The 26,593-nt window shown below is 35.1% G+C and overlaps 1 protein-coding gene across 2 annotated transcripts in view; it reads left to right on the top strand.

Moving 5' to 3' along the window:
- ZFPM2 (zinc finger protein, FOG family member 2) overlaps nucleotides 1–26,593 on the top strand; it is a 459,958-nt gene that overhangs the window by 99,043 nt on the left and 334,322 nt on the right. For both annotated transcript variants that reach the window (XM_041768467.1, XM_041768466.1), the window contains exon 3: nucleotides 22,509–22,610. In XM_041768467.1, coding sequence (XP_041624401.1) covers nucleotides 22,509–22,610 — 102 coding nt within the window. The remainder of the gene's footprint in view (nucleotides 1–22,508; nucleotides 22,611–26,593) is intronic.

Raw genomic sequence — 26,593 nt, 5'->3', positions numbered from 1 at the left:
GTGGGACTCGATCCTGGGTCTCCAGGATCACACCCTGGGCTGCAGGCGGTACTAAGCCGCTGAGCCACTGGGGCTGCCCTCTAATATATTTTATGTTCATCATGTATTCACTTATTCTTTTACAAGTATTTATTGAATGTCAGTTGCTTGCAAGGCACTGAATATAAGCACTGAATAGGGCAGGTAGTCCCAGCCCAAGGTTCTGGCTCACTCCTTTTAAAAACAATGCTTAAGGGGCACCTGCCTGGCTCAGTCAGTAGAACATGTGACTATTGATCTCAAGGTTGTGAGTTTGAACCTCATGGCGGGCATAGAGTTAACTTAATAATAAACAAACAAAGTGCTTTAGGTGTTTGACATTGACTTTCAAAACTGAGGATGGTGGGTATTTGTCGTTTCTAATTGCTGAGTACCATTTGCTTCAACGTGGATGGAACTGGAGGGTATTATGCTGAGTGAAATAAGTCAATCGGAGAAGGACAAACAGTGTATGTTCTCATTCATTTGGGGAATATGAATAATAGTGAAAGGGAATATAAAGGAAGGGAAAAGAAATGTTGGGAAATATCAGGAAGGGAGACAGAACATAAAGACTCCTAACTCGGGGAAACGAACTAGGGGTGGTGGAGGGGGAGGAGGGCGGGTGTTGGAGGGGAATGGGTGACGGGCACTGAGGTGGACACTTGACGGGATGAGCACTGGGTGTTTTTCTGTATGTTGGTAAATTAAACACCAATTAAAGTTAATTAAAAAAAAATAAAAATAAATATATAAAAAAAATATAAAAAAATAATAATAAAAAAAAATGCAAAAAACAAAAAAAAAACAAAAAAAAAAAAACTGAGGATGGTGCTTTTTAAGATACCGTTAAATAAGAAAATACATGCGATTTTCCCACCCTAGATACTCTTTTAACACTTTAACATTATGTTGGAAGAAATACCTGAGACAATACATCTCAGTTTATTTCCACCATTAACTTGGAGCCAGGTGGCCTCCCCAGTAACCCGTCTTCATTAGGCACATGTACTCACTTGCTTGCTTTTTTTTTAAAAGTGTGTTTAAAGGTCTTTCATGATTTTTAAAAAATATATTCTCTTAATTTAATTGTTTTGTCTTTGCAAATGAGATGGGTCTTCTCTTGCCTCCTGCACCAATGCACAGTTTCACAAGTGTTTGGGTCACTTTATTGGTTTTAAAGAGCCGCTTTTTTTTTTAAGTGTATTTTACCATGACTGTGTGTCTCTATATGTCTGTGTGTATATGCCATTTTTATTTTATTTTATTTTTATTTTTACACCTATCCATTTGATACACATTGTTCAAATTTCCATATGACTTTCTCCTGTTGCTGGTGGTTAGAAACAAAAGAAGTCAGCCAATTCTCATCCCTATGGTCAGTAGAACCCTAAAAATTGTGGAAATGGAATGGCAGCACTAGCATCTGGCTACCCTGAGGTTTAGAAAGCCTCCTTGACCATTAACTCCTGAAGACCTCACAGTGACTTTGTAACCTGGTGCCTGTCTCCTGCATGGGAGACTTTTGGTTGAAAATGAGAATGGTATGGACTGAGTAGTTGGTAATGTTGACTTAGATTTCAGGGCAAATTAATATTTTCTGTACTTGTTTTAGATGCTAGGACCATTATAGTAGCCACAACAATACATGTAAAAGCTGGCTTGAAATAAGGAGTGTTTAAATCTATATTTAAAGAGATTTCATTTTCCTTCTTTGACAGGAAATATATTCTTAAATGTATCATAGAGTACCTGCCTTATGTTACAGGATCACAATAAATAAAAGGAACCAAGAGTTATTAGCATGTACCACTTATCCTTCTTGTTCTTGTAAAAAGAGGTAGTATGTAGTATGTGGATTCAGACATTTTTGTCAACTTAATTAATCCAGAGAGGCAGTAGTGATACCACATTACATTTTGGGATGATCATTGATTAAGGGCTTGCTTAGTGTAAAAATATAGAACTCCAAATTTTAAGTTAGTAGTATGTTAGGAGAAAATATATGTAATTATGTACATAATTAAAATACAACTTAATATAAAATTATACATAAATATATCGTTAATGTATTATATGTTATAAAAATAAGTTTCTAATATTTAGTTTGAAATTAGAAAGTAAGGATAGGTTGAAAGAAGAATTTTCATTTTCACCTAATATTTTGCAGGATAAATATGACTGTAACTATTGAAAGTGCTATTACCTTATTTAATAGGAAAAGAAATTCATTATTTTACTCTCATAAAATAGGAGGCCAGGAGACTTTCACTGAAGTCAGTAGGAACTGGTAGAAAAGAGAGCCAGCTCTTTGACAGATATTGCATCCCCTTGAGGTGATAGTAAGGATACCATCCATTTTTCACTTAAGTTGATTGGCTAGAATAGGAAGAGAAAATTTTCTCCCCAGAAAATTAGAAACTAATCTTTCTGTAGAAATTCACATATTAGTCTCAGTGACACACAGTTCTGTTTTCTTTCCAGTTGCAGGGAAGGGAATAGGTTTGGCATTAAAAGAGTAGAAGTATTTAAATGGTTAATGATGCCACCATCATGAGGAAGGAGCATATAAGAACTGTTCTCCTGAAGGAAAATAATTTCAGCTTGGGCTCACTGATGAAACATATTTTTTGCACCTATTTTAAGTCATTTACAACTTAAAAATTGTGTGTGTGTGTGTGCGTGTGTGTGTATATATATATATATATATATATATATATATATAAATACAAATTTATATATTTGAAAATGAATTTGATTATTTGGAATGTCTCTTCATCTAAAGATCTAGCCATGATTAAGATCTAGCAAGGACATGGTTTCTTTACTGAGTTCCAGGGAGAACACTTTTGAACATCAAATGCTTTCTTTGTATTAAACAAAGGATAGTAGTTAAAAACTCAGGTCACAAAAACATGGTTAGAGTATCTTAGGTGTTCCAAACAAGGTATTGGGACAATCAGTCAAGGATACTGAGGATACCCAGTTACAGTTATCTTTATATCTTAGCAACTGGGTTGTGTCTAAAAGCAATCATATGCCATTGTAAGTTTCCTTTTTTATTAAAAAAATAAGGAAAAACTCTTTTTTATGGTACATCTATGAAGATACACCTTTTCATAAATAAAAGTTCCTACTTCCTTTTGAAATCGAGCTACATTATACAGGATATTTTAGTATTTAAAATGATTCTGTTCTTATTGTCGTGGTATTTTTCTCAGTTCCATATGATATAGTCTATTTACTTGTTGGCAAAGGGCAGGCCTTTTTACAAGTCTTGAAGTATTTATTAATATTATTGCTAGTTTTTATTAAACATATGATTAAATACGATCCCAATCACTCTTATAATGTAATATTCTACAGAAATGTCAAAATGTTGGTCAGAATTTTATGTCAACATTAAATGTATTAAATTATTAATCATATGATTCTAAGTCATAAATATTCACAATTAAAAGTGGAAAAGATTACCTTTAATAAGCCCTTGTTAGAGTTGCAGGCCTCAAATTGGAACCTGACAGTTTTGTTGAAGTTTCTTATGTCACTTTTTACTTTATGTTAGTTGCATATATCATGTCTCTATTTTTCATCTTTCAAATGAATGAAATGAATTCTATTTATTAAAAGACGCTCTTCTCAAAGTTGCTTGCTATCCTTCAATTTTAGGAATTTCAGCAAATATAAAGCGATACTTACAATTTGCATCACCCTCTTTTGTGCAGTGAGTTTAGATCATTTGGCACCTTGCCTTACAGTATCTCTGAGAGGAAGGAAACAAGCAAGAATTATTTCCTTGAATTTACAGATGACGAAGACATCAAGGCTAGGTCCATAAGTGCTACACATTTCCTGTGGCACTGGATTATATGCCTCAGTGATTTGTTTTCTGACTTTCTCTGGTTTATGTAGCAAACATGGAAGTACATCAATGCATGTTTAGAACTAAGCAAACTAATATAAATTAAAACATAGGTGGTCTGGAAAGCAACCAGGGGAGCTTTTAGTAGGTGACTGCTAGCAGGTGGGAGCTCTTATTATATATTAGTGATTCTTTGCTAAATACAGAGACAATAAGTTTCATGGTGGAGTTGACATGGAGCAGTTCTAAAACGGGTGTCCAATTATTAATTATTTGCAGAAAGATTTCACTCATTGAAATACACAAGTTTGTTAATGACTGAAATTAAATAAACATGTCTTGGAATACATTCCAAGAGGATGTCACAGGTTATGTGAACAGGAAGAGAAGTGTCAGGTCACTATCACTGAAAGCTAGGAGAACATACTGTTATTTAAAAAAGAAAAATCTAGGAGGCGCCTGCATGGCTTACTTGGTTAAGCCTCTTGCCTTCAGCTCAGATGATCTCAGAGTCATGGGACTGAACCCCACATCAGGCTCCCTGCTCGGCGAGGAGCCTCCTTCTCCCTCTTCCTCTGCTTCTCCTGCCCCTATTCGTTCTCTGTTCTCTCTCTCTCAAACAAATAAAATCTTTTTTAAAAAAGAAAAATCTGAAGAAATTATGTCAGTGAACTTTGAATTATTAATGATTATCTAGAAAAGGTAGTGAGGGTCCTTACAAAGTATTTCCTGGTGACATCATCCCTAAAAAAAAGGCTGAAAGGGATAATGATGCCATCAAAGTTAATTTTGGAAGAAACACAAACCTTAATTTGAATCCTAGAATCTATATATGGAGAATGGTCAGAGAAATCACTGGGTGAAGTGTTTATTAGCCTAGATGTTTATTAGCCTAGCCAATCTTCAATCTGGGAAGATTGAGGTTGAAAATAAGGGGGCATAATGGAAATCCACAAAATAAGGAAATTGACATAGTGTAACAATGGATATTCTTACACATCCAAAAATATTTGACACAGGTAGTATGCAGAAATTACAGTTTCTTTAAAATAGGAAAGTGCATGGGATATTAAAGGAAATAAAATATAACCTGAGTTACTCAGACTTGGTTAAACTCTAACACCAAAAGTAATTGATACCAAACCAAAATCAGACATAAACAGTTATTTAATTAGATTGGCAGAAGCTTCCAATTCTGTTGTTGATAAATTCAGTTCAGTTCAGCCCATATATTAGGCATCTGGTATATGCCAGACTCTCTTCTCGGTTCTGTGGGTACAGCAGTTGACAAAAGTCAACCAGTTTCACTCTCAGGAGGAGACAGATAATAAATAAGCAAACTCCTATTGTGTAATTTGATGGGTGGTGTTGAGCGCTATTAAGGAAAAGCAAAACAGGTAAGGGTAACAGAATGATTGTGTGTGAGTGAGTGAGAGAGAGAGAGAGAGAGAGATTGATTTTAAAAGAGTGATGGGAAGCGTGAACTTTGAGCAGAGACCTGAGGGGAGGAAATGAGTTCCCATATTGGGTACTGGGGTGGAATCTGCCAAATCTATGAGGCTGGTTTTGCATGAAGCCAGAAGAGGACAGCAGAGAGCTGGGGAGTAGGAGAGGTGGAGCCATACCTGTGCAGCTCCCTCTAGGAACCTGTTGGATTCCCACCACTATGGAAGGCTCCAGCGAGCCACAGAAGAGAGCTGAGGTGTTAACTGGGAGAAGAGGCATGGTCACGATATGCTTGTTTATACCCCGAAAAGAAAAGCCTGCAGAAAGTAAAGGTTCAAGTAGGAAATGGAAACGAGCAATTTGAGAAAGCTGTCAGGAGATACAGATAACCCCAATCAGAATCATCCCTTTAGCCAAGGGCTTGATGAGACTCCATCTGTAGCTCATTAATGTGGTTTCCGAAAGAGCAATTTGGGGTGTTTGAGAATGATATGAGTCACTTTGCTCCCTTCCACATTACCACATACTTGTATCAGAAAGATAAAGAGTAGAAGATGTGATTATCAGAGTCGGTTTTATCATTGTGCTTAACTCTTTCTGCCTTTGCATTGTCAGACTCCTTGAAATGTCCCTCCCCCACATTCCATTTCTTTCTATCAGTTTATGTAGCTTTGTAGTTTCACTTAAAAATTAAGAAATAACTGAGGAAAAGCCGTATTTCTCTTTAGTAACAAACTTAACCCTAGATTATTAGCATTTATCCCCCTCTTCCATGTTAAGGTAAAGCAACCAAAATATTATCTAGATCCTTAATACTGAAAAGAAGAAAAAAGAACACAGATTTGGTTGTGGGAATAGTAACTCCTTGTTTTTCATTTGTTCCAGTGTCAAACATATACACTGTTTTGTTTCCTATTTTCTTTTTATATTATTATCATTTTTTTTAAGTTAAGAAAGTCTATTTATTTGTATCTCATAAACCCTTCTCAATCGTTGGGCTTTCTTTCCTCCTCACTTTTTAATGACATGTTTTTGCCTCCTCTGATGCTTGGGCAAGTGGAATCAGAATCTGCAAAAGGCAGCTCTACCATAATCACTTTGAGTTCAATAAAGAAGGAGATCTTTACTGGCAACTTGTTCCTTTTTTCTTAACGGGATTAAGAAGCTGAGCTTTTAAAATTCTTGTATATAACATTGACATTTCCAGGGTGTGTTTGGACCAGGGAGTTCAAAGAGACGGAATAAAAAAGAAAAACCAATATGACTTTGTTTTTTACCTTGCTGGAGGAACCGTTTGTGCAAATCGCCTATAAGCTTATTGACCTGAATCTTTGACTCCTTGTTTTCTCTGGATTTGGCTGGAGTGGAGACACTGATGGAGCCCCGATAGAGCTGATTGAACAGCCCCCAGCTTTGCTTGGCACGGACCTCCTTTCCCTTCTGCACCACCTCCCCCTCCCTCCACATGACATTATTGTTCCTTGGCAAACTCTCTTTTCCTGGATCCAGTACCTCTTTTTTTTTTGACATTTATTTTAAAATGCTTACATTTTTCTTACATAAGTCATCTAACAATGCAAAATGGGAAGTAATTCTTTTTAGAATATAGAAATAGAAGCGATACTAATGTTGTGCTTGTGTTTTTATCTCAGGAGATTGTAAGAAAAAACTAATACCTCTGGCATTGCAGTATCACCCTTTTATGGACATCTTAAAATCCCCCAAACATAGTTTTTGTTTAGAATCAGATGGATTTTTTTCTTAAACTACAACTATTGGAAAAAATCAGAGAGCATTTGAAGGCAGTTTGTTCTTACAAGGAGTCAGCATTTTCTTGGTTTTGATGGAACCAGAGGATGTACAAATTTTATCCATGACTTACTGTTTTATATATGAGGGTCAGATCAAGCTTTGCCTGTCTACCTCATCTCTGATCCCAGATATATCATCATAATAATTTCAACAAAATTAAAATGATTGATTTTATGTAATGTTGAAATGACTCATGATGATATCATTTATATGAATCGTGTATGATAATATAGACTACGTTTTTGCATATTATAAACTCAAGTTATTGTTTTGTCTGAAAGATGACCACCAACAGATCTTCAGTGTGCAGTCCACTAAAGATATTTTTGAAATATCATAAGGCTTGGTAAATTATTTAATTGCCTAATTCTCTCATTATTTATGAAGTCATTTCATGATAAAGTGTTTTCATTCAGCTTCTATGTGACTACATAAGATGTTAAGAGGTATTTGCCTAAGTTTTAGTTATCTTCTTATTTTATATCAGCATTGTTGTTGATAGTAAAAATTGAAAATTAATATAAAGTCATGTTTTACCACTTAGAGGAATTGACTTTTTGGTTTTCTATGTAAGGTTTTGGTAAGTGAAAGAACATTTTTTGACCTGCAAAATTTACTGCAGTTTGTTGTTTTCCCTACAATGTTGAAAGCTAGAAAAAGAGTTAAGAATTTATTTAATCTCCTGGTACTATGTATGTATATGATAGAGAATATGATATATGCGATAATATATAATATATCTGTGCATCTGGCTCTTAAAAGACATCTGCATTGTTGATTGATTTTTTCACTTTTAATTTAGATAGATGAATTAATCATTAATTTTAGCTGAGTACTATAAGGAAGAACTACTTATATATAAGCCCTTTTATTGTTACATTTTCTCAGTGAAATTTTGGAGAGAATGAAGAGCCCATGTTTCTTAGAGGAAATAGTTTTGATCAAGTTGTAATTGTATAAATTGCTGTTTTTAATTGAAATGGGTTTTTTCTATTTTATTTTGTTCAATATATATATATATATATATATATATATATATAACAATTCATACAGGTCTGCATTATTATTTGCCAGTTATTTACATCTACTAACTCTTATTTTTCTATTTAAGGAAAATTTAAATGATAAACATAACATTAGCATTGGAGAACCCTGGGAAGCTAATTTATTTTAATTATATGGAATTAACATAGTTGACAACCTTGAATCTGACTGTTGGTCACATTATGATTTTAGGTAAAATGTTACCATTTTAGAGAAACTAATGTCTTAGAAGGAGCCATGTCTCCTCTACTTTTTATCCTTAAATTTCATAAGTGATTTGGGAAACTTGTCTTTGTTCTTCACTAATGTAGTTTAGGTTTAAATCAAATAAGATTTTCAAAGTTCTCAATCTTCTCATATAAAATTCATATTTTTTGTGGGTATGTAAAATTTCTCACAATGTTTTGATTATCATATGAGAAGCAACAGGAAGCATTAAAGAATTTGCCCCTCCACTACCTGATGGGATAATCTTTATCTCTAGTAGGCCTAAATGTAGAATGTATAAGAGGAAGTGAAAGCTGTGGTACGATGAATTTAATTGTAGTCATAAAGTCAGTTACTTTTTTTGTTGTTCTTAAAAGGTCAAGTAAAAATAACTGAGTGTGTTATACCAATGGAGTAAATACTGATAACGAATGCAGATTGCTGTTTCAGCTCCTTTTTTGTAGTTCAGTGAGATCCCAGAGATTGGCATTGAGACTACAAACCAATTATAATAATTATAATAATGGTCATAATAACTTTCATTTGCTGACTGCTTCTGAAAGTCAGGCATCTTGCTGTATGTACATCATCTCTAATCAGCTTACAGTCCTGCAGGGTAGGTGCTGTTTTCACCTGTGACTTTCAGAGGGTCAGTAACTTGGCCAAAGTCACAGAACTACTAAAGGTTAATACCGAATTGCAACTCAGGTGGTTATACTTATGAAAATAAAGGACTGATTTTGTTTTCTGGCGTCCATCATAATTCTTACAGAAGGAAATGAAAACATCTGAAGAAGCCTGGGCATATGAAGCATAAAACTGAATTTGCCAAGATATTTTTAATTTGGCATTCTCTAGTTAAACGCTTATTAAGCCTGGTGTCAGTCAGGAATAAGGGTATATGTTAAGAAAAAGAAATAAAAAAGAAAGGTTCAGGTAAAGGAATTAGAGGTGTGCTTAAAATATTTCTAGCCTTTTGATACTTCTTTAAAGACTCTGTCAATATAAACTAGCTTGCAGTAAGTGGAGTTGGCATTTTGATATAATGAGAGGCTATATTAAATGCTCTTTAGACTCATTATACTAACTGGATGATTATGTTGTCCTGATTTGGTGGCATGAAATAAGCCACAGCTTCTTACTTCCTGTTTCTTGCAAAGTTTTTTTCAGGTAATCCAAATGAGTGGGCACAACCCAAAATGTGTGTACTTGGGCAGAAGCCAGTAATAAATGGCAGAAATGCTTACAAATCCATCAAAACAATTTCAATAGGAATTTCAGCCCCGGAGAAATGTTTGCAAAGTGAACTCTTTAAAACAGCTTGACCTTAACACAAAATGAGACCAAATAAAAAGCGGAGAAAGGAAGGAAGGAAGAGGGGAAGAGGGCATTGTTTGCAGGGAGAGCTCTGGGCACTGTGGAAACTTTTCACTTTTCTGAAGGAAATGCAGTGCAGCAGATGGTAAGAGTGGAAGTGAGATAAACATAGGAACTGGAAAAGTAAGCAATACATTCTAACAGGTTCTGTATCAGAGATCTGGAGAAGCGGAAAGATTAGACAAGGAACTGTTCTGAAACTTGACAGTGGCTGTATCTCACCACGTCTTACGTACATACCGGAGATGGAAAGTGGAATTGCACAGACAGTAGGCTGTGATTATATTTTTCTGACAGTGAGAAGGGAAGGTCTCTTTAAGGATTATTTTTCAAGATAGAGATTTATCAAAGTAGAAATCTACAGATAGAAAAAACACTTTGCCCCCTACCTATTTAACAATGGGATTTGATGTAAGTTCTCTTGTTGCACAGAATTAGCACAAGACAGTCTATTTTTTTAAATACAAGTTTTTAAATGCAAATTGTAGTCCAATCTAGTTAACCAACACTGAGAACCTATATTACTTGTTTTTGGTTGTTGAAGCATTGATATGTGTGGGTGTTTATACATGGCCACACTTGTAGAGGGGCAAAAAGAGGAATATAAAGAACATTCTCAGAGCGCCTGGGTGGCTCACTCAGTTAAGTGTCTGGCTTTGGCTCAGGTCACCATCCCCGGGTCCTGGGATTAAGCCCTGCATTGGGCTCTCTGCTCAGCTGCTTTCCTTCTGCAGCTCCCCCTGCTTGTGCTCTCTCTCTTAAATAAATAAATAAATAAATAAATAAATAAATAAATAAATAAATATTCGCATTTCTTAAAGATACAGTCATCTAGTAAGTAAAGGAAACCATGTATTGGTGAAACAGGGAATAAATATAAGGAGTGGAGAAAACGTTAAGTTTAAGCTGATAAAGGTATGTCCATTCTCAAGCTTCCTTGTTGTATTGTGCACCTTTCTAGCATAAGGAGCTGTTCACCAGCGTACACCTGCCTCATCTAATTTTTGAGCCTTGGGCTCCTATATCCTGTCCTGGTGGCTGAATACCAAAGAGTATACTGAAATACAGGAACTCACGACAAGAAACAATTCTACTAAGATATATGGTGATATTGAAAAAAAAATGGAGAAGGAAAATAGCCTATATCCTAAAAAACCCAATTTAGAAAAGAATGATGTGTTCTGTCTAATACTGGCAGTCGTGTTGGAAACTTCTAAGGTAGTCCTACAACTCCGATCACTAATAAAAGGAATGAATTTTGAAAATTTACGTAAAATGTGAATCTTGTCCTTACACTTAACATTGCCAAGCCAGTATTAGATACATTCATTTACCTTTTTAGTTTATTTAGCGATTGTTTAACTAGCTATTTTTATGTCAAATGGTATACGAACCTAGGACGGTTCAATGCAGGGTAGTGTAGCTTCAGAATTCCTTACTTGCAAAGACTCCTTCCAAGGCCCTGATCTAATTTTGTAATTATGGCTTTGTATTCTTCTTTCAAGAGGGCCTCCCTCATCGTATAAGCTTTAGGCTCTAGAAAGCCTGAATCAACCCCCATTAGTACCTTTAGGCAATATGAGTGAGCTCATAGGAGAGAGCAGTGAACAAGAATGTTAAGTTTTGTTTCAAATTCCTAATTTCTGGGAAACCTTCAATAAGATTCCTAAAATGTCTTGGCACTTAGATATCTGAATTCCAAATCTGTTATCATTAAAGGGTAAATTACCCTGTGCCTAAAGGAGACCACAGATACTCATGAAAGTACCACGTTAAAAATTAAAGCAGAGAGGGAAAAAATTCTCCCACGTTTCTAAAAATCTGGATGATGCTGTGGATACTATCTATGTTTTTCCTGCGTTATCACCAACAGCCAAGGACCTCTTGCTGGCCCTGAGGGAGGAGGTGGTGTGGGAAGACCTTGTGGTAAAAAGAGTCTAAATGGCTCTTGTGATAACATACTTGGGACTCTGACTTCTGGTAGAAGCTAGATATGGATCTGAGTTGGGATGAGGCTAATGTGACCTAGAATGATTTTTTTTCCTTTTTTGCTCAGATATGCAAACCTCATCAGTATCAGATTCACTTGTAGGAATAGGTTCTGGAAGCTCCCACAGAACTCTCCCACTTATATCCCATTGTCTAGAAATAAATCTGATGAGTGGTCCATCTCATTAACAGGGAGGCTGGCAAATATGGTCTTTATGACCAGGCAGCCACGTGCCCAACTCTAAGTTCTGTTACTGTGAAGGGTTTTCAGCTTATGCAAAGGGCATAGATTTTGTCTTTACTTCATGATTCATAGCATTATGCAGTCAATCCACTCAAAATGCATGTTTTATCCAGTTTGATAAATATGTATTGAACATGTACTATATCAGACGTTGTGGGGCATGCTGTGGATACCATGTCAGTAAACACAGGGAAGCCCCTGGCTATTCTGGAGTTTACATGATAGTTGGGACGCAGACAATAAAATGCCACACAGGTGGCACAGGGTGGTTTGATGTAGTGAGGAAGGTCAGAGAAAGTGTCCTTAAGAATGCAATACTTGAGTTGGCAGCTAATGCCTAATAGGCATTAATTGGGTGAAAAGAAGTAATAGTGTTTCAGGTAGATCAACACAGTGTTTCAGGTAGTTCAGGAAAGGAGTAATAGTGTTTAAAACACACATTTTAGAAGCATCTTTTAAAATAGGATGCTTTTTATCCTCCCACACTTGCTTATATCTTGGCTCTTTCAAGTGCCCATTGAGAGAAATAATGAGAATCAAAAATTCTTGAATGATCTACTGCTGAGAATTTGCCTTATTTTATCTTATGTGGAAATTTCTCTCAAGCTCCAGATCTTTAGTGAACTCAAATATTAAGAAAAGCTCATTTCACATGGAGGACGATATTCACATCTGGGTTAAGTGTTTAGGATTAGGACTATAGAAATAATTTATAAATCACTGTCCTTTCTTCCTAAGGTATTAATACTTTATTTGTGACTTTTATAGAAGTACCCTAAACATCAGCATGTTCAATACTTTCCTCTTACTAGCTGTAATAGAATACCACAAATTACAGTAGTTACCCATTAAGTGTAGAGATTGAGTTTCTTCTCAAAATAGCAGACTTAGGACTGGACCACTGGCATCACTGTTCCAGAATTGTTTCTTCATCAGGGTTTGAAAATTTATAGTCCAATAAATGAGGATTGTATTCTTTTGATCTGTTTAATTGCTCATATTCTGGAATATGAAAAAAGATTATTGCCAAAACAATGACATATTACACAGGTTAAGAAAATCACATGCATTTTTTAAAATAATTGTCCACTGAATATAACTGTCTAGAATATGGCAAAACCCCCTAGTTTCTTATACATCTGTAGCAAGTCCAAGGGAGACTTGTGTCAGACAAGTTATAGTGATCCACAACATAATGGACCTTTTATTTCCAAGAGATTGAAATGTTTAGATTCAGGTGTTAGAAAAAGGGGTAACATTTGAATATTTCTATTTTTGTATCTGGTGATATAACCATATGTACGGTTTGACCACCCAGAGTTAATTTAACACGACACTTTTGTCGGGTTAATCTATTAACAAACTGTTGTTTTTCAGCCCAACAATATCGTGAGGCTCTTAAGCAAAGGAAACAAAAACTGAATCTTAAACTTAAATGTCCTCGCCCTTCAATACGATGCTGTAGCGTTCTGTTTTTGACTGTTACAGTCCTTTAACCAAAGCTATCTTGTCTGATGATAAAACCATAAGTGTATGAAGCTCACACATTTTTCATCTCTTTTATGACCTTATCTTTCATGAGCGGCTTCTGTGAAGGTATCCTAACTATAGGAAGCACCTGGAAAACATATGTGATATCTATTCTCTGATAAGCAGTGTGAACAAGAAAGTAGATCTGTCACTTCTGAACTGTTCATTGTTAAAAAATACTTTGATGATTTAGCTGATTGCAAAATACATTATAGGGATGACTAACAGCTCCAGTAACACTCCTAGTCAAGAAAGTTCAATAGTTATATTGTACACGAATTTCTGTAAGAGGTTAATATTGATAGGAACTACATGGATTAAAGGAGCAAGGTTGAGAAGGGCTGTTTTCTTGTATGACTGCTGGCAAACACTGCTGCTTTTGTGCTGAAAAAGTGGCTTTCTTAGAATGTGGCAGATCTTTAATTTATACAGTAATGTCTAACTTTTGAGTGAAAAGATGTTTGTATTTTTGAAATTATTTTTTGCCCAGTAAGGAGAGCCACCTCTTTTACACCTTGCCAACAATACCTAATATGGAATTTAAAGATTCTGTTTCAGGTGTTCGAAAGACTATATTCTAGTGCATTTCCCCGAGTCATTTGTGCTGTGTATTATATTGCTCAATAACACCTTCAATTTCCTCCTATAGGGCTCTCATTGATTCTGAAAACTAGACTAAGGAAAATGGAAGGGCCCACAAAATATGTATGATATCTTTTAAAAGAGCAACAAAAGAGTTTAATCTTGCAATGGAAAACCATTAACTCCATAGCCATAATTTTAGAAATATTATAGATTTTGTTACCGCTTGACATTTATTCTGTTTCATCTTTTTATGAATTGGTCTCTGGATATGTATAGTGGTTATCCCATTAAATGTGTTTGTGCTTTGCTAAAAATACACTGAAATTTCTATTTAAAGTATGTGAATAAAGAATTTAGCAAGTAAATGAATGGATGTCAAATGCATTCCTAGTTCTTTCTTTAATTCTTTCCTTAGCATCCTTTTCTCTCCTTTTCCTCTTCCTACCAACAAAGCTTTTGAAGCAATATCTTAACAAACTTGTCATTATTATCATGGCTATTAATTATTCATGCCATTTTTTCATAAACTACTTAGAGTACTGATTTCAAACATATAAGAATCAAAAAATGGAAAGAGGGGGGAAAAACAACGGTCAATAGAGTCATTTCCATTCAAATCAAGGAGAAGCTGAAGCTAGATTAGTATCGAAATAAAGTTCTATTTATAAAATTTCTGTAAGAATAAATATACTGAAAGGAAAGAAGCAAGCCCCTATTGTGAGGGGAAAAATAGTGTTTCTTAAAAGTAATTCAGAGATTTCACATTCGATTAAATTATTTTTAATCATTTCATTTATCATTAGTAAAAAGATTAAAAATGAATTAGGTAAAAACATTATCATACAAATGAGAGTTCGTTTCCTGAGATAAACTTAGAAAATGAAGGGTCTGAAAGTTGACAAATGTGACATATTTTAGTTATTAAATAGAAATAATGTGTGAAGGCAATTAATTAGCAACTGTAATGATACTGCAATGGGTTATGGTAAAAAGAATAAATCCAAGTTCTAATTTTATCACTCATCACTGAGCAATGGTAATTGATTAAGCGTCTATGTGTAGTTGATTTTACTGAGTTCCAAGTCAAATAGTGCACCTTAGAAAAAATCATGCTTATAAATATTGTAAATATCAAGTAAATATATCGTTAAACATTTCATTTCATTTCCAGCATAATGAAGAAACAGGGTTTATAATGTGGAGAAGAGGGGCAGCTATCAGATCACATCCAGCTCTCTTTGTTGCTTGATAATCAGTAGAGTTTTACTGTAATATCCTAATAGGTTTGGAGTATGGTCACTGGAATCAGACTGAATTGGGGTCAGTTCTTGAATCTGCCACTTGCTAGCAATGTGCCCGGGCATCTTCTCACATATCTGCCTCTTGGCTTACTCTTCTGAAATACAGGGATACCACACTACATGCAGAATTGATATGATGTTCATAAAGCATTTAGCTAGCACTGAGTGGTACTCCAGAAATGGTAGCCATATTTAGGTTTAATAAAGACCCAAGCTGAGGACAGGTTCTCTGCCTTATTCATCTTTGTGATTTTAGTATGTGGCACATAGTTGCTATTGAGATGAATATAAATTTAATTCCAACCCATTTAGTTTTCTGCACCCAAGTGTATCACTTCATATGATAGTTTTTAATGTTTTTATGTTTTTAATATTTTCCTTTTTTGCATTTTTTTCTTTAAGAAAACACAATTAAATAATCAATCCAGTGCTTAAAACTATTCTTCTGCCTTAGATTTATTTTTATTAATGTGATATATGCTGCACATTTACCCAGTTTTACAATAGCTTAAAACAGTTGCAAAATGTAATTTCTTTTGAGCTGTTAATTGTATACAATCGACTATATTTACAGTGTTTCTTTAACTAAATACCCTGCAATATTTATTTTCTGTAGTTCTAATTATATGTGCTGCATAATGAAACAAATTAGAGCAAATTGTTCCATGAATCAGGATTATCAATACTGAGTATTGCTCCAGATGTTGGTGCAAGTTGAAATCTGAGCTCTATAGTTCCATTTTGGCAGTTAAGTGACATTTAATGAAAGTATTTTATTATATGAAATTACTAGCTCAATCAAGCCCCTAATAGGCTGAGTTATAATATTTTCATTTTGAGCGATTTACCAAATTTCTGTGCATCAAGGGTCTGCTGAGATTTGTAGTCATCCTGCTATTTTCTTTTCCTAGTAGATACTAGATGAGATTGATCCCGGGTAAATGTAGCCTTGACTGAATAAAAGAAAGAACTTGATTCGTTTAACTATCATATAGCAGTAGCATTTCTCAAACTATTTCTGCTAGCATCTTAAAACTTTATATGGATTCTACTCTTGCATCATTGAAATGTCTTTAGTTTCAGCACCACTTTTCCTGTGCAGAACTTAATCACTGTCATGTTTTTTTATACAGAATTTTTTTGGGAAATGGCTTTCATTTTTAATCTGAGAAATGTTTTTCAATCGTGGAACCACAGGGCATTAAACCTACAGAATTCAGTTTTATCTAAGATCATGCCTCCAAAACTTCAGAAATCTTATTGGTTCTTTCCTCCAGGAAACTTCTACTGCACCAAGTCTGGGTTAGGTGTCATGCCTGTGGTCTCCTGTCACATGCCGGACTACACCCATCAAAACATTGGCCACATGAGATCGCAATCTATTAATTTGTCTCTGTTCTAGTCTATAAGTTATATGAGAAGAGGAATCATCTTTGTTTTGTATTCTTAGTGCTCAGCACAGTGCCTGGAATTTAAAATTATTTCCATGTATTAATAAAGAATGATTTATATCATCTCTGTTCAATAAAGATGAACATTTATAGATTCAACTGAATTCTTTCAACATCCACTATTTGTGATTATTGTGATTACTCTGTAATATAGTCTTCCAAACATACCTGTTTCTCAGTATATTCCTCATTACTGTTTCCTCCAAATATGTAATCTGCCTAATAAAATGTTTTAAAGTAGGCTTAAAACTATAGTCTCGCAAAAATTTTGGGCAAGAATGTCTGAGACATGAGTCAGTGTTGTTATGGAATGAGTAAGGGAGAACTCAAAAAACCAGATGTGTCACAAAATGTGTTCATAGAAATTCAATAAATATATGTTGGTTACTGTATTTGTGTTGTATGATCATAACAGCCTCCTACTGAAATACCCCTAATGCTTTTCACAGCCTTCAATATGAAGAACCCTGGAATTAATTATACCAAGTTCTCCATGGTCAATGTCTTATCTTATGTGTTTTAATTTGGAATTATTCATGGACTACATTGATTGTGGGTTTTTATCAGTGGTCACTTCTCTAATACATATTACCTAGCTCCTTTACTAGATCATGTGGTCCTAAAAGAACCATATATCTCATTGTATCTTCAAAAATATGGATTGTAAATGTTAATGATTGATTAAATTTTGCATGGCACCACATGTTTCTAACAATTTAATGTAATAAAGTTCAGAAAGATTTACTCCTTTGTGTGGCCATCACGGTGGTATAGTTGGTATCTGAATATAAAACTTCTCCACATGGTCTATCCGAATTTTACTATGTGAACCCTTGAGTATATAATTTTTAATAGCATGTCTCATGCTTGCTTCATTATGTGTCGCTCTGGCATTATTCAGCTATTTCAGGTGTGCCTGGTTCTATACTCAGCTGGTAGGGGTGGGGTGTGTCAGAGGCAAGAGAAGGTGTTCTGGAAAGAATGCTAGACTGGCAATTAGGAGACTCCAATTTCATTCCTTATTTTGGAATGGCCTTAAATTTAAATGGCTGTTTTTGGTGACTTCATGCCCCTTCATGCCTCCTTCATGCTTCCTGAGGAAAGGACATCTACCAAAAGCTGCTTCAGTTACCCCTGCAATGACTGGGAAGCACTTATTGCTCAGGCGTGAGAAGGTTCGGGGGAGGTGGCTTATGCAGAAACAAATATGGCAGCTATAAGATCATGAATAAGTTACTGATCCTGTCTGTGCATCGATTTTGTAATCAGTAAATTTCTCTAATCTGGGTCAAATCATCTCCAGAGTCCCCACCTCCCAACTCCGTTGCTCAAATTTCCTTGTTTCAAAATTCAGAAGACGTGAGAAAAGCACTTAGAAGAAATAGATGCTGTTGAAATTATAGTTTGCATTCTCTACTCTTCACTGTTGGGGAAGAACATTTTACTTTGCCAGCTCCTGCGTTACTGTCCTGAGTTAAACCTCCACTCAGAAGTGGAAACTCAATCAAGAGCTCACTCGAGTAGGTGGCAGAGTCCAGTGTGGGTTCCAGTGTCCATGAAACATGAAGTGTCGTAAAGGTTGTATTTCCCCGAATTGGGTTAGGTATCCTGGAGGCACTCAAGAAGATTAAAGTGCTACACTGATTATTGCATTAAGTAGCCCTGAATCGGTTGGTGAGAAAAATTTTCAAGTTTCTTATATTCATTGTGTATCAATGAGTGTTTCATTTTTATATTGAACTAAGTATTTAGTTCAACAAGTATTGTATTTAAATAGCTTAACTTGTTACTTTTCCTTTCTATTACAGGGAAATGAGACCAGAGACTCTGACTCTAAGTAGACACATTATCGAGAAGTTAATCATGTTAACTTTATTTTCATTGTATTTATTTTTATTATTACCTTATATTAGGGGAATCTAATACTGATTTTTCTTTTCTAGTAGTGATAAGAAGTTTTTTGTTTTGAAAAACATGTTTATATGTTATAAAACCTGAGTCCATTGAAAGAAAGTTTACTACAAATTACTGTATAAGCCATGACTGGACAAAAACCATGAACACAATATAAGGAGCTTGGAAAGAAAGCCTCCAAATGGAGGCTTTAGTAAGAGTCCCAGAAGAAAACTGATAACTTGGTCAATGGGTTTCACTAAAGAGAATTTGGTGAAGGGATAGTGTACAAGCTGTGGATAGGGTTAAGGGAACCAAACCTACAAGGGATGTGAAGCAACCAAGGCCTGGAAACTGGGAAGCTGTTAGTCTTCCCAATCTAAAGAGTCATCGGAAGTGATAGTGATGTGGGAGTGTGGTAGAAACAGATGGGTCACTTCCTGGGAGTGCTAACTGTACAGTAGAGCCATTGCTCACAACTGGAGACTCTCAAAGAGGATGGAATCGAGAGATATGTACCTGTCTTTTCTCTTCCTGCCCTCTGATACTCTGATCTTGTCAGTGCCTCCCATTGATTGAACCCAACTAGAAGTCAGAGAACAAGATAGCCCCAGTGATGGGATCCACAGAATTCCACCTCCACGGAACACAAAGTAGAACATGGAGGAGAGTCACTGGAGGCCAGCAGGAAGGGGCAAGCAGAGAATAACCAGCTTATAGAAAGTATCAGAGTTCTCTGCCAGAGCTAATACTTTACGATTCTGGTTATGCCAGTCTGCTAGCGGCATGGCCTTAGTTCAATACTTACATATATGCAGGGATGCTTTTTAATGTATTTTACAAATGGTACGTGAAGATCCCTGGGTGGCTCAGCAGTTTGGTGCCTGCCTTTGGCCTGGGGCATGATCCTGGGGTCCCGGGATCGAATCCCACATCAAGCTCCCTGCATGGAGCCTGCTTCTCCCTCTGCCTGTGTCTCTGCCTCTCTCTCTCTCTCTCTCTCTCTCTCTCTGTGTGTGTGTGTGTCTCTCATGAATAAATAAATAAAATCTTTAAAAACAAACAAACAAACAAACAAAAAAAAACCAAGAAAAACACAACTGGTACAACCTGGGCTCTGATCAGCCAGAGCAGTTCCCGTAGACTTCTTGGTGAATAGGCTTTAAACTCTTAGTCTCTGAGTTGGAGAGGTAGGAGGGGCTCACCAGAGAAGGACCAGGGCAGGCAGGGTTGGGCTGAGCCCCACTTAGTTCAGGGTTCACAGTATTTGAAAATATTAAAAGGCAGTGGAGCCTACTTGTCTGTAAATGCTGAGAACAATCCCTCTTTTTGTTTGAGAAGTGAGAACAGAACTCTTCCACTGATCCTCTAAGATAAGTGGTTGATGTGTCTATGTTGCTCTCTGTTACCTACAAAAAGGAGCACAGATTAAAATTCTTACCTTACTACTGAGCCTTTTATACTCTTGTTATGGGACTTGTACGTTGTCTTGCACTCTCATTATTTGTGAACTTACTCTCTTAAGTGGATTTTGTACTACTGCCAAAAAGATATTATATTTTTCCATATGTATCCTACTATACCTATTACAGTTCCTTAAACATGGTTGATTTTCAGTATCTATTATTTTATGGAAATAACTTCATTGCTATTCATTGTGGTCATCCTGAAAGGAAGAGAGAATTCAACTTTCAAAGATCCTTCAATTCCAGATATGGGGTTTGGTGGTAGGGGGTTATGTTTTATTCTTTGTTACCCAGCAGAGCCAATGATCCTGTTATGGAAGTCATGATAACAGAGTGGTCCCTGGGTTTCTGCATTCTCTCTAACTTTATCTTACTTTTTACAATGATTCATTTTGTGAAGCTATATATAGAAATGAATATAAAATTTATAGAGTTTAAAGTTCAAAATTCAGGATGCCTAACTGGTGCAGTTGGTAAGCATTTGCCTTTACCTTAGGTCATGATCTCAAGGTCTTGGGACTCAGCAGGGAATTTGCTTCTCCTGCTGCTGCTGCCTTCCTGCTTGTGTGTGCGCATGCTCTCTCTCTCTGTCTCTCTGTTAAATAAATAAATAAATAAATAAATAAATAAATAAATAATAATTTTTTTGGATGTTCAACATTCATCAACATCACATTAATGTCAATTGTAATAATAATAATAGTTTCCTGAAAATTTTGTAATTTCTAGGTTACTTGTGAAGATTCTAAGAATTCATTTATTTCTTTGTATAATCATATAAAGATTTAAGTACTTGTATAGATATGAGCAACTATGTGGAAAATAGTTATCGAATACTTCAGAGAAAGACAAGATGAGCAAGCAATTTAATTTAAAAATTTTGGCATTATTAGATTCAAAATTTAGTTGTCATATTCTTTTGATTTCTCACATCACATTTTCTTGTACTCTGTTTCCTGATCTCTATTATCATTTATAGTAGGTATATCATGTAATATATTTATGTGTACCATGTCACCATGAATTACTTTCCTATAAAGCAGTTATATCACTTTAAGTTTTATCACTTAAAGTGAAGGTACTTATAAATTAGACTTTTAACGTTTGAAGTGCAATTGCATTGTTAATATGTCTTCCTTTGCCATGACTATACTTTTGTTCAAAATATATTACATTTTTTTCTTTTTTTTTTTAAAATTTTTATTTTATTTATTTATGATAGGCACACAGTGAGAGAGAGAGAGATAGGGGCAGAGACACAGGCAGAGGGAGAAGCAGGCTCCATGCACCGGGAGCCCGACGTGGGATTCGATCCTGGGTCTCCAGGATCGCGCCCTGGGCCAAAGGCAGGCGCTAAACCGCTGCGCCACCCAGGGATCCCTATTACATTTTTTTCTTATGTGGAAATGAAGACATGAAACTGTATGAACTAGCTACACTTATCAAGAACAGTAATAGTATGTGCGCCTGGGTAGCTCAATGAGTTAAGCACCCAACTCTTGATTTCAGCTCAGGTCATGATCTCAGGGTCATGATCTCAGGGTCCTGAGATCTAGCCCTGCAATGAGCCTCCCTGCTTGGCGTGTAGCCTGCTTAAGATTCTCTCCCACCCTCTCTCCCTCTGCTCCCTGCCCCCTTGTGCTCCACAAGCGCTCTCTCTCTCTCTTTCTCGGTGGGGGGGAGGGGCATGGAGAACAATTATAGCTTTATAGATTCTTGCATTGTGAAGACTTGAGTCACTGGCTCATCTCCTATGCTGATTATTTAATGATGGCCTTTTTATACCCATTTAAAAAATACAACCAAGTTTTAATGAGTTTGGGGGGGGGGGAGGGAATCTCCAAAATAATCTAAATTCAGCTCCAAACAAATATGTCTTATTCTAAGCCTTTGACTGATTTTGTTTTACTGCATCTTACCTTTGTAAAAATCACTATTTGGAAATATGAGAGTTAAAGTTTTTGTATTGAGAGTAGTATAGTAATTACATACTGCTTTAATATTTTCTTCCATATATAATATTAATAACTGAATATTATTTTTACAGAAATGTCCTTACAGCAGTTAACTTTATTTATTTATGACTAATGCTGATTTTCTTTATTATAAAGCCACAGAAGATAGCAAAATAATAAATCATGGGCTTTTTATCTGTATAATAACAACTCTGTGTAGCAAATGTATACTTAGACATATGCTAAGGACATCCCTCCACCAGGATCTAAATGTCAAATAGAGGGCTTTAACTATTTTCCTTTCTCTCTGTGTGTTGGTGTTTTCCAGGTGATGATGAAGGAGTGCAGGAGACAGCAGAATCAGATGGGGACACACAGTCAGAAAAGCCAGGCCAGCCTGGAGTTGAGACAGATGATTGGGATGGTCCAGGTAAGACAGAAAACTTAAAGTCAACCATCTGTTGCTACTGTCAGAAATTCACTTTTTTTCCTTTAAATTTTAATTAGTTTGTAAAACTCTTACAATCTCAGCTCCTCTGTGTGTGTGTGTGTGTGTGTGTGTGTGTGTGTAATACAGTTACGGTGGAAATTTAAGTAAACATCATTATTTAAAGAAGATTTTTTTCTCCTTTTTTTTTTTTACTTCATAGTCATATAAAAATTAGTTCATTCTACTTGCCTTTTTCTTTAACAGAAATTTTTATGCTGTATCTCCATTCAAATTGAGAATAATTTAAAAACCTTTAAACAAGTAACAGTACTATAAAGACTTTTAGTTTAGTCATGTTGCAAATCATAGATTATTCTCAATTTGTATTTAGAAGTTTAGACAATACCAATAGATACTCCCATCTGATTCAAGGTTTTAGCAACATTTTCATTTTTATGAATGAAAATTAAATTTGATTTTAATAATCCTGAGAGTGAATCATTTCAAGAAAAAGAAAAATTAATCAAAATACTCCAAAACATCAATATAATTTTATGTAAATATATACAGTTCATAAGATCTCAATAAAAAAAAAAAACCTTTACATTTGGTGCCAACTAATTTACAATTGATGGTATATTTATAAATGGAGACTATTATGTCATAGGGCTTAAAGATATGAGTTTTTGAAATAGTTTTAGCTATAATTTCTAAAGCAGTAACATTTTTCATTAAGAAAGATCCCTATATTTCAATCACATTTTCACCCTTGCATGACTTTGCAAATTGCTCTCTGCTGTGCGTGAAGAAGAGAGGAACTCCAGTGGTAATTTTCTGAAACCAGCAGCTGGAAAATATAATGCAAACAAAAATGAAGATGCAGTATAGCTGATTATTATGATGTCACTTCTAATGTTATTCATGATACACACAAATATTTGTATTTTGTATACTACAGCATAATGGTTATACAAGATTTTGGATCAAAATGTGTTATATTTAAAATACCATCATACCACCTTTTGAGAGAAAGAAGATGCAGACATCTGACATTCTCACCTTATTGCATAATGCTTCTGTCTTTTCAATGTAAGAAAGAACTCCTTTGGTTTTAAAAAAAAAAGTCTTTGGAAAACTTTATTTTTTTCCTGTAGATTACATTTAATTTAAAAAGGGTGGATAAACATACACTGTATAGTTCTTTATTCATGGAATTAAGTATGTATATGCTACTTAGAAGAGTTTTTACATTTAAAATTAGATTAGATGGCCTTTTGGATATGCCTACTTGCAAAGTGTGCATTCTTGCTGCTCTTTCAATAGAGCAAACTTGGCAGGGGCAGGTTTTCTTCTTTCCTCAGGGCTGGGACCCACAGTATTCCCTGTGACTTGGGAGTAAGTAAGCAAATTCAGGAGCTGGTAACTTATTAAACATGTAGTGTACAACAGTGCCCCCCTTTGCAGGAAGATTTTCCAGGAAGAAACATGCACTATTAAGTTACAGAAAGTGAGAGTGACAGAGAAAGGAGTAAGGTAAAGAATGAGGGTCATTCAGGATGAGATTTTTCACTGTTGAGTTAAATTTATTTTGTGTATCTGATTTAATGAAATTTTTATTGAGTTGTTTTCATGAAAATGTTTATGCTCTTTTCTGTGGCACATGGGAATATGTAAAAACTTTAAAGGAAGAGTGTATGTCTCTGAGCAGGTGTGCCTATAAGAAAGTTCTTTTTTTGTATATTGTAAAATCGATAACATGTTTTTCCCTACAGATATGTTACAATAAGAGGGGTTTTTATGATTTTGAACCCCTCCCGAATTAATGAGGTTGATTCATAACAAAAGAATATCTGTTGGATATTTATTTTTTAAGGTAGAAATTTCATTACTTTCAATCGGGACAAAGTGTAGAGGTTTTTTTTTTATCTTTGCTATTGAATAAATAGCCATTATATAAATATTTTACCTCAATTTTTGTCATAATTATTATAGCTTTGGAATGGTTAAGCCTCAAAACAGACCCGTTTAAAATGCTCAGTATTTTTTAAGCCCAGTAATATATCTGATACAACTTTTAAAATACTAAGCATTGAGTTTTGAATTTAACCACAAATGTTTGGTTAAGACATGAGGTTATGAGCCAGGTGTGATTTTAAGGTTCTCATAATTTTAAAGTCCCTCCACCCAGTCCTGAGAGCCACCCGAAGATAGATAGCTTTCTCTAAATAAAATAGAACAGAATATAAAAACCCAAGAAATTATCTAGAGAATTTGAGGCATAGAGCTGGCATCATTTAAGATGGATCAGGATTTATCTTATTTTGAAAGAGTTTGATTGAAGACGACTCCACAACCATTCTTGATGGCTCAATTCAGTAATGAATCAACTCTTGTTTGAAGTGTTCTATTTTTATCAAATGTAAATCCCTCAGCGCCATTCCCCCCCCCTTATTTGTTATCCAACTAAAAGGTACATTTAGCAATTGCTCACACTTTTGTTAACTCTTATGATTACATAGAACCCAAACAATCTTGAGAAAAATTATCTTACATTTGCAAACATTTCTATGGTGAAATTTTTAAATGTTTAAATATTTGTGACTTTTATTTAAATATTCTTCAACTTCTTAGGAATCTTTCACTGTTTGAAAGGAGAGCTAGACCCACACTATGCTAAGAGAGTGGAGGCCAATGTAAAAGTCATTATCTCATTATGTTGGTATTTCACATCATTGTTTTCAAGTTTCACTTTTCTTTCTCACTCTTAAAAAAATTACCCTGATGTTACCTTGCTTCGAATCTAAGTGATATGCTGTTTGAAATCTACTATCTCTTCCTCTGCATTTGCCTATACTTCATTTCTGTCTCTGTTTAAAGTAAATGCCTCTTCTTTTCTTTTATCACCCTCATAAAGACTTCAGTTTACCAATAATCTTATACACTTAATTATTCAATAATTATTTATTGCACTAACACTTGTGAAAAGTATAGGCAAAAGCCCAAAGGTGTAGCATGATGCTATCCATACTTTCTTTTTGGTGCCATTTCTCTTCTTTGATCTTTTAAATTATTCATGTATTGCCACCAATGCAATCAATAGTTAAGCATGAAAACCTGAAAGGAAAGAATGCTCTAACGTACAGAAGAAACAGAACAAATTTTAGAGTTAGATCTGTGTTTGAATTCACACACTGATACTTAATAGTCACAGTCTTGTGATCTCAAGGTTATTCAACAGCCAAGGCCTCAGTTTGCTTATCTTTAAATGGGAAGAATAGTAACTACTTTGAAACTTTGTTGTGTGGATGAAATTTGAACAGTGTATAGAAAGTATCTAGCAGACAGCTTGGGAGAGCTTTGGATTCCCCAGATGTTAACGGTGTCTGCTTGTCCTAGAACCTCTCATACCAGCCAACAGAATGCTGACCTCATTTTGAAAATAGTGTTTGCATCTCTGGCTCTCTTGCTTAAGAAATCCTTAGAACCACAATCCATGGCCAAAGCCCTGAGTGCTGATTTATGTATTTGTATAAGGAGACTCAGGGGAGAAAATTCAGACAAATCACTATATCTACCTTTATGAAATGAGCACCTTAAAAGTCACATCTTACATCAACTCTAAGAGTACCAACTCTCTAGCTTCTGTTATTAAAAACATGGTTACTCCTTTGTGTACTTGGAAATAATAATAATAAATAATCTGATTTCTCTTGTTTAATATTGAACATACCTAAGTCTTACCATTAGGATTACAGCCACAATAATTGAAATTTCCAAGAGCTTTAGTAAATGAATATATCACATTATTCAAATTGTGCAAATGAGTACATATACCCTCAAGTAACATGTATTAATACAAATATGCACAGATAGAAAATTTTGAGCAAGTAGTTACTTAGATTCTTTCTCACGGACTTATCAAGATAAGCATGCACTTTTGTTTTCATATTTACATGTTAAGCACTTGTGGTGTTTCAATAATG

The sequence above is a fragment of the Vulpes lagopus genome, chromosome 9, assembly GCF_018345385.1.
Source record: "Vulpes lagopus strain Blue_001 chromosome 9, ASM1834538v1, whole genome shotgun sequence".
Lineage (NCBI taxonomy): Eukaryota > Metazoa > Chordata > Mammalia > Carnivora > Canidae > Vulpes > Vulpes lagopus.
This window is presented reverse-complemented; position numbering and strand designations above follow the sequence as displayed.